A 15,381-nucleotide genomic window follows, 5' to 3' on the forward strand; every position below is an offset into this window, starting at 1 on the left:
TCAGTTTGTTTGCTGGTATGTAAAATGTGTGGAAAAGGTACCTTTTTGCAAATTCAGTCACATATAATGATGAAATGCTGATTCTGCGGCCAGATCGCATAATTGCATAGCTCGGTGAGTCATATCATTTCTCAATTATCAGGAAGAAAGAGCCCTGGCATTTAATACTGCAGCGAATTATTTTTAATACTACTACACCATGCATTGACCTCGACTTCACCATGCATTGACACTACTAGCTAGCTAGCTATTATATAAATCATTGGACCTTTGGATACTTACAAGGCCTGTGAGTTCCAACTTGCATTGAGCTGGAGAATGTGACAGTTAAATGTGAGACTTGCAGCATGCACATGCTGTACTCTTATCATACCATAGGGGGCAAGCAGCTATTGTCCTATGGCTTCTGTGAATAAAATTATGTGTTTTACATGAAGCTGTAAAACCAACACAGATACTGTTCTCCACCTGATAAATAAACATGTTTTAGTTGAGACACTGAACTTCTGCTTAGTGCAAATCTGAGTGGAATCCTCTGAAGTACGTGCATATTATGGCATGATTACAAAACACTGTAATTTTAACACTAAAATTGATTCTCCTCCTACAGCTAATTGTGAAACTCCCCAAAAATCCTTGTAGTGGTTTGTAATAGTACTATCTTTAAAGTACAGAAACAGATTTTTAGATATGACTACTATGGCTTCAAAAGAGGAGATTACTGTTTTTCATAGAAATTAGAGTGCATGCGATAGCTCATTTGATCCGGCAACTACTTCAAAAAATTACTTCCATACTTTTGTTACAGATATACTTAGGTAGCAGATGACAAAGTTTAAGAAGCATAGAACTAAAACTGTGAGACTGATTCAAATTTGTAGAATTCCCATTTTTTAGGCCTAAAATACTAAACTGAGTCTTAAAGCCAGTACTTCTAACTGGAGATGGTGATTTTTAATTACCACAAACACATCTGATACAAAAGGCAGGGGCGGATCCAGACTTTTTAAAAGGGGGTTCTACTCTGGAGTTGCAACTTCAGCCTAGCTGTAAGTCAAAGAACAAGAAGAACAACAAAAAAGTCATCACCTGCTGACAATAGCTGCCCCACACCATAGATACCCTCACCAAATATATTTCCTTATTTATAACTCCACATGTCATGTAGTCTGCTACACTGCTCCTCTTAAGAATACTGTGACTGCTCTATTAGAGTATCTCGAGTAAGAGGGGCCCTTTCAGAAGGGAACCCTTTGGACCCCCCTGGATCAGCCCCTGAAAGGGGATGGAAAGCAAGCACAGATAAATGAAAATCAAGATTTTGCATGTGAAGCCATAGGAATTAGTACCGTGCCACACTCAAAGAAGTTTCAGTGTCTATTAATGCTTTACAAATTTATTTATGAGATTGTTAATGTTCCAGCCAGGTGCCTATCAAGATTAAAGGGAAACCATCCTAAATACACACAGCAGGCATTTCCCTTCTACTATCAAGCTCTGAAACAACTTACCCTCACACGTACATATTGTTAATTGCATGCAGCTCATTAGATGATTTAAATTTTGACTATATTACCTCCCCCTCCAGTCCTCCCCCAATTGTAATTATACTCATTAATATGAGGTTATACAATTATATATAATAATACGTATGTTAAAACTAGCAAACTATTTTGCATTTTGCAATCTGCATGTGTACATGCATATAAGCACTAAGTCACGCAACTAATTGGAAAAAGTCTTTGTTATTGTTTTTCTTCCATTAGGACACATAGCTTGTATGGTAACAGGAAGTTGTTGTGGCCTCACCCCTCGGTAAGTCTTAGGGCTGCTACCTAAAGTATAAAACAAATATAATATACACATGAACGTGTACAGCACCAAATGAATGGCTGCAGGAAATTTTGAAGTTTTGATACACTCTATAATGGGCTAACCACAAATGTTGTCATGTAATTTTTTACTCCTTTTGTGTTAAAGCAATAAATAAATATACAAAGAAATCCATTCATAACTAGATCTTTGTCAAAATCAGGTTTGCAGCCATTTTGGCTATATGCACTGCTTATAACACTGAAATTATAGCTATGTTCATGCTTTGTATGGCAACACATGTGTGAATAAACATACTTTATAGTCTTTTTCCGAAGAGGGAAATGTTTTTTTTTTGTGATTTTCACAGATTAGCCACTATCCATGAAAGTTTCCCCCCTCAAAATTTGCAGCTTGATGAAAGAAACAAAAATTTCCCTCCTCAAAATTTTGGATGGTGGAAATTCATGAAATATCCCCTTATCCCTAAAAAAAAACCTGCTAGAGTAAGTCACCAATTGTCATCAGTCACCTATTATCGTCACAAAACTTTAATAATAATAAAACCAGATGCGTTTACAGTAAATATCTCGGAATTCGGATATCTTGCCTAGGTAAATCTAGGTTATTTTCCTACAAATATGTCTCCTTTTTGTCCCTATAAGGAAGTAAGTGAGCTGATACTATGAAGCGACCTTATAAGAGACAAAAGTTTAGACAGTTTGAACAAACTGAAAGGGGCCACATGGGAACTCTCGAAGTAGATCCTCACCGGCACTGATAGTCACCAATCCTTCAAAGAATCAAAGGATACGGACAGAAGAGCAATTTAACTCCACCTATAAAGTCGTGGAGGGTAGTAGGAATGAATTTAGTGCTGCACATGAGTGTGGTGTGTCAAGAATGACACTGCAAGATGGAATTTTGGGAGGGTAGTGAGGCATGGCAGTAATCCTGGACCCCAGCCATACTTGAATCAATCTGAGGAGAGCAATGTTTTAGTGGAAACAACAACAGTTGGTTATAACAGGAGCCAAAATTTGGTTGTACTCAGATGGAGAGATCTGCAAAAGAAACAAAGCTTTGTTAGCTACCAGCCTAAGAACAAGATAGCAGAAGTACCTGCATGACATAAGTAACATGGTGGGTGGATGTATATTAATTTAATAGGAGAAAAAAAATCTGGTAGAGAGTCACTGCAGTTACCAGCAGACAGCTGATTACTTCTTTTGATTTGCATTACCACAATCCAGCAGTTACGAGGTAAAGCAGTTGAGCAGCAATACCACAGAACTGTTCTCATAAAGATCCAGCCTTTGTTTAGATGTGCTTCAAGTGCTGCTAGAACAATTCACCGTTTACTGAAAAAGTTGCAATAATTATTTGATTTGTATGAACAAAATATGGAGTGAATCCTAGCTATGTGTGTGCGCAGGCAATGGACTCATGAGCATTGTACTACACTAACATTATTAAATTGCAGCTGAAATGATAGCTAAGTTAAGTTTAGGGAACTGTTGTACCCATTTTAAATGTATGTAGTGTATATGTGCATATGTAACAATTTCACTTGAAAAATCACACTGACCGGGTTATTGGTGCTAATGCTTTCAAATTACGGATAAAAGGTTTGGAATGTGTACAGAACACGGGGATAATGTTTATCACTCACTGTAAGCAAAATATAGAGCACTGAAGTGGTAACTGACGATAATTGATACAGTATACTGATTGCGGTGACGATAATATGTTATGCCTGACAATAATAAGTAAATCTTGTTTTGCAATGAAATTCCCCTGGTTTCTAAACAAAATAATATTATGCTAGGTGCCTACAAAACTACACATAGTAAGAGGAGCCTATAAATATATTTTTGGTCCAAGTTGGAGGTCCGTGTGACTTTCGCTTCTGAAGTTACAGCGCTCCATAATCTATATGATGATAATTGATGGCTTACGCTATATGGTTTGAGATCAATGCCCAAACTTTTTTGCTTTTATTATCCACCTGCAGTAAATTGTATACTTGGGATATTTAAACTGATTTTATAGAAGGTAATTTCTACACAGGTAGCAGTCACTAAAGACTATAGTTATACTGTATTATAAACACAAGTACCCATAACTTACATGGTTTGAAATTTCCTGTTTCAAGCTTGCATTTGAAATCAGCAGTTGGATCATCAGCAGAAAATCTAACAGTTACTCTTTTCCGACGTTTGCGAATTGTTCCATTGATAACAGTGACCTTACAAATCTTTTCTAAAAATTATACAGACAATATATATACAAGTATTCAAGTTAGTATGATCATGTTATATGCTACATAGTTGAGACCATGGGTTTGAGAAATAAGTGTTATGTAAATGTAACATATAAACCATGACTGTGAGGTGTGTATTGCACTTACGTATATATACCCCAACTCCTAAGCCAGAGGAGGTTTATCAACAGTAAACTTCTGATGACTGAGAAGGAGGAGTGTATATAAGAACGGTTCATATTGGGTTGGGAGGGGGGTAATTTGTAGGGCTGAAACGATTATGGTTTTTTAGTATTTAAGTACTCTCTAGAGTTAATAATCGAGTACTCACAAATACTAGCAATTGTAGTCATACCCATTTGAGATGACTTTAAGCAGTTTACAGCTTTTTCCAGTAACAACAATGTATTAAAGTACTGATGTTAGTGTTCCTGACAAGAAATTATGCCAATCAAACTCTATTGCCTTCATTGTGTCACTCCTTTGATGGCAAATGTATCATGTGAGCTGGGTCATGTGATCTTAACAAGTACTCAAGTACCAATTTTTATACTATCTGAGTACCAAAATTCTTAACGAGTAGTCAAGTATTTGTGGTGATTTGTAATAGTACTGTGTAAGCACTGAAAAAATTACACAAGAGCCAATAGTCTCTGTACAAAAAGTAGAGGAGGGGATGCAATGGGGCATGATATACATATTTCAGCTCTACTTTGTTTGTTGTTTGCAATGGTGTGATTCTCGATTGAAAAAAACACTGCTATTATGGTGAAATGACGATGCATGGTAGTCATGGTTTTCACACCAACAGTAACAGTGATTATATAGAGGAGTACCTCCAACTGGTAGTATCACTGTATTTAATAAAATATTTTAGGTTAATTAGTGTTTCCTAGTGCACGTGGGCTTCAACACATCATAACCTAACCCCTTGGTTCAAATAATATACTATTATATTTAAACTTTTTAAAATAAAATAAAATAGGGATCCAAGGAATAAAAGTAGTGAAACAAGTTATGAATGATGGAGTAAGTGGGAAAATCCCTACTTTCGCATTTATAACATGCCAAAGTAGGGATTTTCTCACCAAGCTATATTCTGTAATGTAATCATTCATCTCTTGTTTCCCTACTTTTATCACTTGGATCCTTAAATTAATAATTTTTAATATAATAGTTTGTTTTGTTGTAGCATACAGCTATACAGTGTAACTGTTCTATTAGGCTGACTGGTGTATTAGAGTATCTCAAGTCAGCCTTTCATCTACCAGGGGTGTGTATCATGTCATATTAGCATTATGATGAATACAGCTAGACTAATACTAACGGGGTGATCAAGTAAATATATTGATAAGAGGCGTGGCCTCGGTGCTCAATCACTATTAATCAACCAAGATCATGTTAATAGATGTGGTCTTGAACATATCGTGAATAGTATCTACCAAGTGTAAGTGCTTAAACAGGTTTGCAGCATCTATATATGTGGGAAAACCAGTCTTATTGGCCATGTCAGCAGATCTGATTTTATACCATTAAAGCTACATGAATAACCTATCGACAAATTTCATTACCAAAATCAACTAGACCTGAGTGGTCTGCTTTTGCTGGCTGCTTTTCCCAAGCACAATGGCGATCCGTACAAGTGGTCTGGGGCTCTAATGAAGCTCTGGCCAACCTGGGGTTGGCTGTATGTGGATGTACAGAACTGTGGTGTTGAATAAAGACCTGTGCTGTACATATGCTTTCATTTTAGCCGGTTTGAGACCTGAATGGCCCATAACTTGACCTAATCCATCCTTACGTCTTCCTTTTCAAAAATTTAAACAGCCTCTTGCCCTCCTTCTGGGCCCCCACCTCCCTCCCTTTTTGGAGCTCGCCTGATACAGTGAACCTCAGTCTAAAATGGCAGGAAACTTAGCTGTTGGCTATTTGCACAGTGGATGCTTTGAAAGGTAAGGAATTGGTATAAAACACGTGAACATTTCATATACATAGCTTCAACCATTAGTGAGTTACAACACACTAAATACTTAAGCTACTCACCACAAGTACGGTCTCCAAAGGTACTGATGATAGGGTCACTACATCCGTCAGCAGGTATACAAGCCACACTTCCTTGATCTGTAGTGACCCTATAGAGAGTCTCATCTTCACATGCCAAACATTCTGTAATACTGGGACCAGTACAAGCTCTACATCCACTAGCACAAGCTGTGAAAGTAAATGAGTTAACATCACACACACACACAAACACACCACACACACAGAGAGATTTTTTGTTCTTACCAGAGCAGTTCCCCATTGAGTTCAAATAGGTACCACTACTACAGCTATCACTAGTACACACACTGGGGGCTGTACCACGTAGGGTCATAGAATCACTACAAGTTAGACAATGTGCTGGACTGACAGGTCTTGAACAAGTGGCACAAGAACTGTCACACCCTATATGTCAATGGGTCCAATCATATTACTTCTAATTATTAGAACTTACAAGATGATGGCAAGCTGCTGTCAGAATCAATCTCAACAATTGTTGTATTCCGAGCACAAACAAGCTCAGCTGGAGGACAAGTAAGTATGACTCCATTGGAAAAGGTTAGCTTGGCATTTTCAAAAGGGCATAGCCTTGTTTCATCTGTGGTATAGTGCATGAATTGACTGATACTGCTACACTACCATTTGTGACCAGATTTTACAAAACTGATCCAAATCGTACATCAGGCAAAATCAAACTAAAAGCACACATGGGGTTACATGGCTCCTTAGTGGCTGATATGCAGCAGAATCAACACAAAACATTTGGTCTTAAAACCAGCCCTGAGTAGTTGGAGTAATGCCGATGTTTAAAACCAATAGTATGGTAGTGCCACTTGAAGTCTATCCTTTCCCCACCCCACCATCCCCCACTCACCTCCCCTTTTAAAGCGCTCGTGATACTACTTTGCTCATTCAACTCAGTAAATCTGGCGGGAAACTGTACAAGCAGCTACAAGTGCTGGGGATGTTCCAAAAAGTAATAAATTGATGCATCTCTGGTGTGAATTTCATACAAGTGCTCAATATCCTTGGCAAGTTTTGGATTCTTGAAAACCGTTCGTCTTGAAACTGATGTTTGATTGGATCAGTTTTCCAAAAAGTCAGAATTGTTGTCATCCACTAATACATCCCAGTAACACTTACTTTCCCTTGTGACTTTATAGAAGGGTCCTCCTGTGCTGGAATATCTGTAACACTGACGATTATAGCAACGACCATTACGTCTGTTACGTCTGTTTAAGGGAAAACAGCTCCTTGTAATGGATACTACAAAAAAAACAACGAAACAATGTTTGCTGGTGTATTAAGTTGATACTACACACCTCCAGGTGAATTACAGAATCCATCACCTCTACTATCATCACGTGGCTCAAAGATACGACAATTGTCATAAAATGTGAACTCACCACAGTAAGCCTGTAATATATAATTTGCTAGGTACAAAGTAACTACTAAACTGTGTGCACAAACTTCAGCTTGATAGTCATAACTGCATCCATTAACATATACAGGAGAACACGAATAAGGATAGTCATCACAGTCAGCAGTAACAAAACCACATCCCAATCCTAATGTGATGACAATAAATAGTGCAGCCATGTATACAAGTATACCTTTTCCCCATAACAGTTCATATGAGTAAAGAGACTCAGCAGTGGTGTAGTTAACTTTGTACCATCCACTGTCTTCCAGTATGTTCAGAGTAAAATTACTGATACTGGTGTAACTGAGGATAAGCATATTCATATAATGGTAACAAGCCAAGCTATATAGTAACTTACTTGTCAAGTAACTCTGTAGATGCAGCAATCATGATTTCGTGACTAAGAGTCCGTGACTCCCAGTGAGACCTAATACATTATGTCATAAGCCAGTTAACTTTTGTTCTGTGAATATGATGATAAATTGGCAACAGAGTATTTCTATAAAGAGACACTTAACCCAATAAGAAACATTTGCACCAGAAGGAATCTTACTAAGAAAGCATACCCACATGTAACATTAACTTTCAAATTAAAACATGCAGAGTTTGCATCCTAGCTATAGTCATGACACCCTTCACTATTACAAATACACACACTACCTGGCTGATCCACTTCCTCCTTCATTCTCTAGTAAAACTCCTTTAAGGTTGGGACAAGAGTAATACTCACGAGCATAGCTGAGTACCTGTATATATGTATTGCTAATAAGAGTTTAATATAGCATTCAATACCTTTGGTGAATTTACGGCCAGCACACGAGCACCATTCACACGCAGTCTGGTTGTTGCATCATAACTGAGACCATTTTCATTCAAGAACCTACACGGCTACAGTAGATCAGTACCCACTACAGTTAGTTACCCACAGTTTAAAATCAGCACTGCTAAATCCAATGGCATGAAGTATTTCATGAAGCATCAGCATAAATAATGAGTGTGGATGTTTCTTAAGACTCTGTACAATAAACCACATCATTATTGCAACTGCATTATATTATGCTGTAATAAAGTCTAACAGAAGACTTTGTAAAAAACAAATTGAAACATGTAGAGCTGTACTATAATAGCTATGCATGTGTTTATTCAACACCACTGAGCTGTTACAGCCATCCCCAGGCTGGCCAGAGCTCCATTAGGGCCCCAGACCGCTCGTACGGATCACTACTGTCCTTGGGAAAAGCAGCCAGCAAAAGCAGACCACTCAAGTCTAGCTGATTTTGATTGTGAAATTTGATAGTGCATTCATGTATAGCTTTGTGTTTTTGGTGAAGAATCAAACTGTCGTCATGGGCGATAAGACCAGTTTTGCCAGATCCAGTCACTTACATGATTAACTGTATCCACGATGTATTGCAGACCCATAGCAACCTTCATAATGCATACGCCAGCAGTGTTGACGTACAATTTTTTGTACCTCTTGCAGCTGAGGGCAGCCATCTAGTACCGTTTAAAATTAATAACTAGCTGGAGTAGTTTAAGAAAATTCATTCTGAGTCATTTTAACTAACTGATTAAGCTATTCTATTAAATAAAAATTTGCCCTCTTGCACTGCTACTTTAAGTATTGCAGGATGAGAAACTATTTGTTAAGTTCATGTGGTCTTAAAGCGTTTTTGTAAGTACTGCCACTGTACACTGCATGACATAATGGAAAATCCATAGAGTATTAATAACACATAGATAACCAGCTAAATAAACAGAAGCTGGTTCATTTCTGCAATACAACATACCCCTGGACAGATATTAGTATAGCCTGCTAAAGGTTTGTATATAGTATCATCATAGTAACAGCAGGAAGCATATGCTAGTGTGCTACCACGACAATCTCCTATAGAGAGATAACAGGTGTGCACAAAATGTGGCATGATGCTATACATCACTGACTTACTGTCTTTAGCCACAGTCACAAAAAGGACATAATCAGCATCCACTCCAACTCCACTACCTACTGGACTACCCACATACTCATCTGGTACAGTGGCATGAGGTCCACATGGAGGTGTTCTGTATCTTACACAACGACCATTCCTCCTTCTGGTGCACTTTGGTGGAATGACGAGGTTTTTAGGAGCTCTGTCAACTGATAAGACACTTTGAAGGTAATTAATGGCTCGCTGAAATCCTCCATTAGGGTCTTGAATGATTGGCATGTTAGTTGAAGGATTATCAATTTTTCCATAGTTAACTGATATGCGATATGGAAGAAAATTTCTAACTTGTCTCTTTCCTCGGATACTCTCAGCAACATCACCGTAATGAGAAATTTGACTACGTGGATACCTAGCCTGTGAGTACATTTTACAAGTAATAGTGCACATAGATACTAGTATAGTGTTGTTTTAGTTCTAAGGAACTAGAACTAAATCTAGTTTTAGTACAGCAATTTAATTCTAGTTCCAGTACACTAGAACTAAACTAAAATTGTGGTCTATTTTAGTTCTACAACTAAAACTAAACTAAAATTCATTCAAGTTTTGGTTCAAAAACTAGAACTAAACCAAAACCTTTAAAACTTTTAGGACAAGAACTAGAACTAACTAAAAGTTTTCTCAAGCAATCCTACATAAAAGGGTATTGTACACTATAACCACTTAACACTTTTCTTTGAAGATGGTGATGCCTGCAAATGCTACCATAAAACATTGTTATTCAGCATTAATTCTGCTGATTTAGGTTTTATTTAAGCACAATTCTATTAGAGCTTTTGTTCATTTGTGCACAATGGCAAGTGGAAGTTGTGCTGAACCAGGTGGAAGGCCTAAGTCAAGTGGAGTGTGGAACTACTTCAGGTACGATAAGATCAAGGACAAAAGTGTGTGTACTGTACAGTACTGATGGTTTGATTTGTGGTATATAAAGAATTTAAAGTACAATATTCTATAAACTTGAAGAAGCATTTGAAGACATGCCATACTGACACTTATAAATATTTTGAAGCAGCTGAAATTGAAAAGACAAATGAAAAAGAAAGGAGAGGTTCTTCTAGCCAGTTAAAACAGTCCTCCCTTGCCAATACATAGTTTAAGATCTAAATTGTGCAGCCCTAACAGCAATAAACATAAGGCTATTATACATTTCATCTTGCAACCTTTATAGGTGCTAACAATGAATTTAGTAGATAACAGTGAATTTTGTGCATTAATTGAAGAATTGGATTCTCGGTACAGTTTGCCTCATCGATATAAAATGGGAAAAATCTATCAAAACACCAAATCTAAAGTTTCTGGAAGTCTAGGGCATGCTACCAAGGTTAGTATATGTGAAGATATCTAAAACTAAAACTAACACAAACTAAAATACTAACTAAAATTACAGAAATATGGGGTACCAGAACTAATACTAACTAAAACTATGGTGGAATTGGGGTATTAGAACTAAAACTAACTAAAACTGTAGGGGGCTATGGGAACTAGAACTAAACTAAAATGAATTTTCTGTACTAAAACAACACTAATAGATATACAGGTATGCATATACCCATGCATGCACGCACGGACACATGCATATATGTATGAATGTACACACACAGGCCATGCTAGCATGGTCACGCTTACCCAGTGAACCAGCAATGGGACGCCTGTGCACTACTTAGGTGCTAGGAGTCGGCACAGGCAAATCCTCCTGGGACAGGAAGGAGGCTGTACCATGTCTCGCAGGTGAAGGTGTGGGTACCCAAAATCCCACCTGGACCTTCATCCACAGTGTGAGACACGGAAAGTTGGCATTTGCTTCCCCAGTTAATACCAGGTACACATTGATGTTACAGCTGGGTGAGCTGCTTCCCTAGTTGACACCAAGCCACCAGGTCCCCATTTAAACAGCTGGATACACTGGAACAATGTGAGTAAAGTTTCTACACACACACACACACACACACACACACACACACACACACACACACACACACACACACACACACACACACACACACACACACACACACACACAATGCACGTACACACACATGCTACTCGTGAGAGTGGCTCCAGGTTTCAATCAGTGGTTTTTAATCTAGACTTTTAATGATGGTAGGGACTAGCTACAAAACATTATGTAGAATGGAAGGTATACATGTGTACATTCATGTAAGAAGCTAGTACACCAGCATGCAAAACATGGCAATCTAGGGGGTCCAAAGGCATGCATGCTCCCCCAGTTATATTTAGATCCTATGAAGTATTTGAGAATGAAAGACAGTCACACAGTTGTATGCTGCTAGCCAGTATTTTATGAATGTAATGCTGAGACTTAAATTAAGCCATAGTAATGATAGACAGAAGCCTTGTTATTTATTAATAGCTATGGTTACTTAGCCTGATATGATACCCTTGTGAAAATAACTTTAAAAAGTTTAAATACAAGAATAGAGATCACTGAAGAAAATAAAAGAAACAAGCTAAACCAAAGTATGATGGAGTAGATCAATCCCATTAAGCCTGACACTTAGAGTTGTCATATACACACAGATGTCTATACATGCAGACTCGTAGTACCATACCCTATCTGATGGTGACACACATATCATTGGATAAGTAGAAATGCTTAAAGAATATTACACAATAAATTCCTATATTGTTAATGCTGGCTATAGAATATAATATAGAAACTGCCATTACCGTGCATGTCTACAATACAGCATACATTTATACCAAACAATGCTTATGATAGAACTTTTATCCATAGAGTCTGAATAGAGATCTGTGTGTGACATTTCCAAGCGTTATGGATTTGACGTGCCTGCTCCATCATAGTTCTAGAACTGGACTAGTTTGAGTCTGGCTTCTTTTTTTTTTCAAGTGGTCTTTATTTTTCTATTAAAATTATTTTTATACTAGTTTGTGGGACCATCTTCACATTGAATAATGCTGGGAGCGGAGATCAAGCATTAAACACCTCCACTAGTATAGAGGTAGTATAGCCTATGTAGTATACATGGTAAAGAGCATGAGGTTTCCTTATGCTATCCAGCAAGCATAATATTGAAATTAAAGGGACATGGTGTTTAATGTGAGCATGCATGCAGGTAAGCTATACATCATGCAGACAGTGCTGCATGAACTTAGCATATTAAGACATTTCGGAAATTTGCTGTATATTTGTTCTGTGGCAAAAATGACAGCTATTACAGGAATGTCCAATACATTCGCATCGGGAAAACTATTTAAAATGAAACAAATTATTGTGTACCGCCTACCTCGAGTCTGATTAACAATTTTCACGGTGTGATACGTGTAGAGCAACTCTCTGCGAGTTAAATGATGCCAGAGAATTCCAATTCACAGAAATTTTGGCACGTCAAAATGGCCTAAACCGACCCAGTGTAGCAAATTTCCCCATACATTTTGTATTGGGTGATTCGGGGTCATGTAATATATGGCGTAATAACCCGTGACACGTGATAGATACATCAGATTCACGGCTAGATTTCGAAAGAGCAGTGAATGGCGATTTAAATGAGCTATAGTATAAGGTTTTCAGAGGAACTATCACCCGTCATTTTAAGGTTGAAAATCACTTTCTTGTTCTATAGCAAAATGAATGGCGGATGTTTGTAAAGGAACGCTCCAGTGGCATTCCGATGTCTTGACACCCATTATTCCTCAGAACATTAGTGATTCAAAGAAACAAAAGCATTGAGAAACCACTCTGCTGGTTGGTTTGTGAAATTCACAGTGTTATTTGTAAGGTAGTTGCTCAAATCGTATATTTCCTTTTTCAGCCTCAATGTCTTGATATGGTTAGTTGGTGCCAGTAGTAACTATCATGAAGGTTGTACATGTAACATTGATGACATTTCATATCCTACATGCATGACCCTCAATATGTTGGGCATATTAGTGTCCTACATTGCTGTCAGTGTAGTGTGCATTTTTTAAAAGTAGCTACATGATCCATATATGAACTACTGAACATGCATACACATGCAGTCATGCAGAGTTAGTAAAAATCTATACGCAGTAAGCTAAGGTAATTCATGCAGGTGGTTATATCAAAACTTGTGTAAGATATTCCGGATTTCCAAATGGGTTACGCCCATTTCGTATAAAATAACACCGTCCTCTAAACAAGGCGCCATAACTTCCGCGTACTTTGGTTGACGGACACGAAGTTTGGTTTATCAAATTCCTTGATGAAAAGCGATTCGATTCATGTGTAAGTTCTTTGTGTAGTAACGAAGGGGAAGCTAGAAAGGAGCCTTGTACCGAGAAATTTATGTGTTCAGAATGCCTGTAAAAACACGTGTTTTTAAACATATTTTAATAATTTGTACGGTCGGAGTCTTATTAAGCATCCTTCGCTGTGTAGAATGATACCAAATTTAGCGAATTTGGTTGAGGATAACAACTTGTAAATTGGGATTTTCCCGGCGAGATAATTTAATTTTCCAATAGGTTAATGTATGGAGCGCGTATTATGTCATCATCAGCAGTAAATAACTGTCGCTATGGTGACATTTTCCCATTTGTACGGTCGGAATTGGATAGAGAAATTCAAGGGCTTTCTTTTATTGTATAGTGTGCTGTAGAAATTTTGTCAGTTAAAGGTTGTAAATTAGTGTTTTTGTGTGTAGTGTAAAATACATGTATTTTGTATTGGAAATGACAAGGAATGATGAGATTTTATGATCAGCCTGTTTTACCAAGTTGAGGTTTCAAAAAGGATATTAAACAGATTTTAGATTTATTTAATGCATAATTCTTAATTTTTTGCATAATTCATTATTATCTACTTTACCAGTTAGGCACTGGAGGGTGTACACAGAAGGCAGAGCCTGTTCGAGGTGTTTACCCATAGCCTAGGAGCCTAAGCGAAAATCTTTGAGCTAAATATCCTGAAGTGAAACGGGACAAATACCTAGAAGGGCTGAAAAAAAAGGCAACCCCATCGTGACTTGATCCGCAGGCCACCCAGATTCCGGCCAAGCGCCACACTCGGAGCCAACTTTGGGGAGGCCACCTAAGTAGGGAAATGTTGTTGTTATTATCTACTTTACCAGTTAGGCACTGGAGGGTGTACACAGAAGGCAGAGCCTGTTCGAGGTGTTTCATAATTCATAATTCTTAATTTTTTATTTAATGCATATTTCTTAATTTTTAATCTCATCATTCCTTGTCCCAGTGTTTGAAAACTTTTAATGTTGACCACCTGAAAATGCTTGATTTGACAAATCCCATACATATGTTTTGATATGTGTACACATAATTATATAGCACAGTTTCTACATAATCAACATTGACTGGGATACTGTAAGTGTGACAGAAACTTTTGCCTACTCTGATACAACACACTAATTGTATTACAATGTTGGCAAATCATGTCGCCTGCCCTGATAAAACTGCGATACCTTGAATTTATAGCTACATACATATATATATGGCATGAAGAAGCACACGAAGTGAATAACTGTGACATTTCGATCAGCTCACCGCAATCTCATCATGAATGCATTTGTGGCTTAATCCTTCTCTCGATAGAAAAGAAGCAACACTAAGTGCATACAACACCAACGTTAACGGTTCCATAATCAGCTCCGCAGTATATATTCTAGTCTCGCGTGGCCAGACCCTTTCCGCGCGGCCGCTTATCGATTAGAGATTATAAGCGGCGTGCTACAAGTATATAGATCCTTTACAGACTGAGCACGAACAACAATATGCAATTACAACGAAGTTGCTATTGTTCTCAGTGGTAGCCGGAAGCACTTTGCCAGGGTTACCGTCTAGAGCCACAAACGAAGTTGCAGCCTACGACAAAACCATTGAGCCAGTAAATCCCGCCTCCC

At 37.9% G+C, this 15,381-nt stretch overlaps 1 protein-coding gene across 1 annotated transcript; it reads right to left on the reverse strand.

The window, feature by feature from the left end:
* Positions 1–1,620: 1,620 nt before the first annotated feature.
* On the reverse strand, positions 1,621–15,184 carry LOC136237225 (ciliated left-right organizer metallopeptidase-like). The gene is made up of 16 exons (XM_066027550.1): positions 15,026–15,184; positions 9,487–9,883; positions 9,329–9,426; positions 8,465–8,553; positions 8,331–8,418; positions 8,199–8,284; positions 7,897–7,965; positions 7,729–7,841; positions 7,586–7,683; positions 7,438–7,531; positions 7,259–7,381; positions 6,570–6,713; positions 6,362–6,520; positions 6,119–6,286; positions 3,943–4,074; positions 1,621–1,835 (listed from the first exon to the last, which is right to left on the reverse strand). Exons 1-16 carry the CDS (start codon positions 15,119–15,121, stop codon positions 1,726–1,728), a joined length of 2,064 nt encoding a protein of 687 aa, XP_065883622.1. The 5' UTR covers positions 15,122–15,184; the 3' UTR covers positions 1,621–1,725.
* Positions 15,185–15,381: the final 197 nt, after the last annotated feature.

Source organism: Dysidea avara, chromosome 10, assembly GCF_963678975.1.
Source record: "Dysidea avara chromosome 10, odDysAvar1.4, whole genome shotgun sequence".
NCBI lineage: Eukaryota > Metazoa > Porifera > Demospongiae > Dictyoceratida > Dysideidae > Dysidea > Dysidea avara.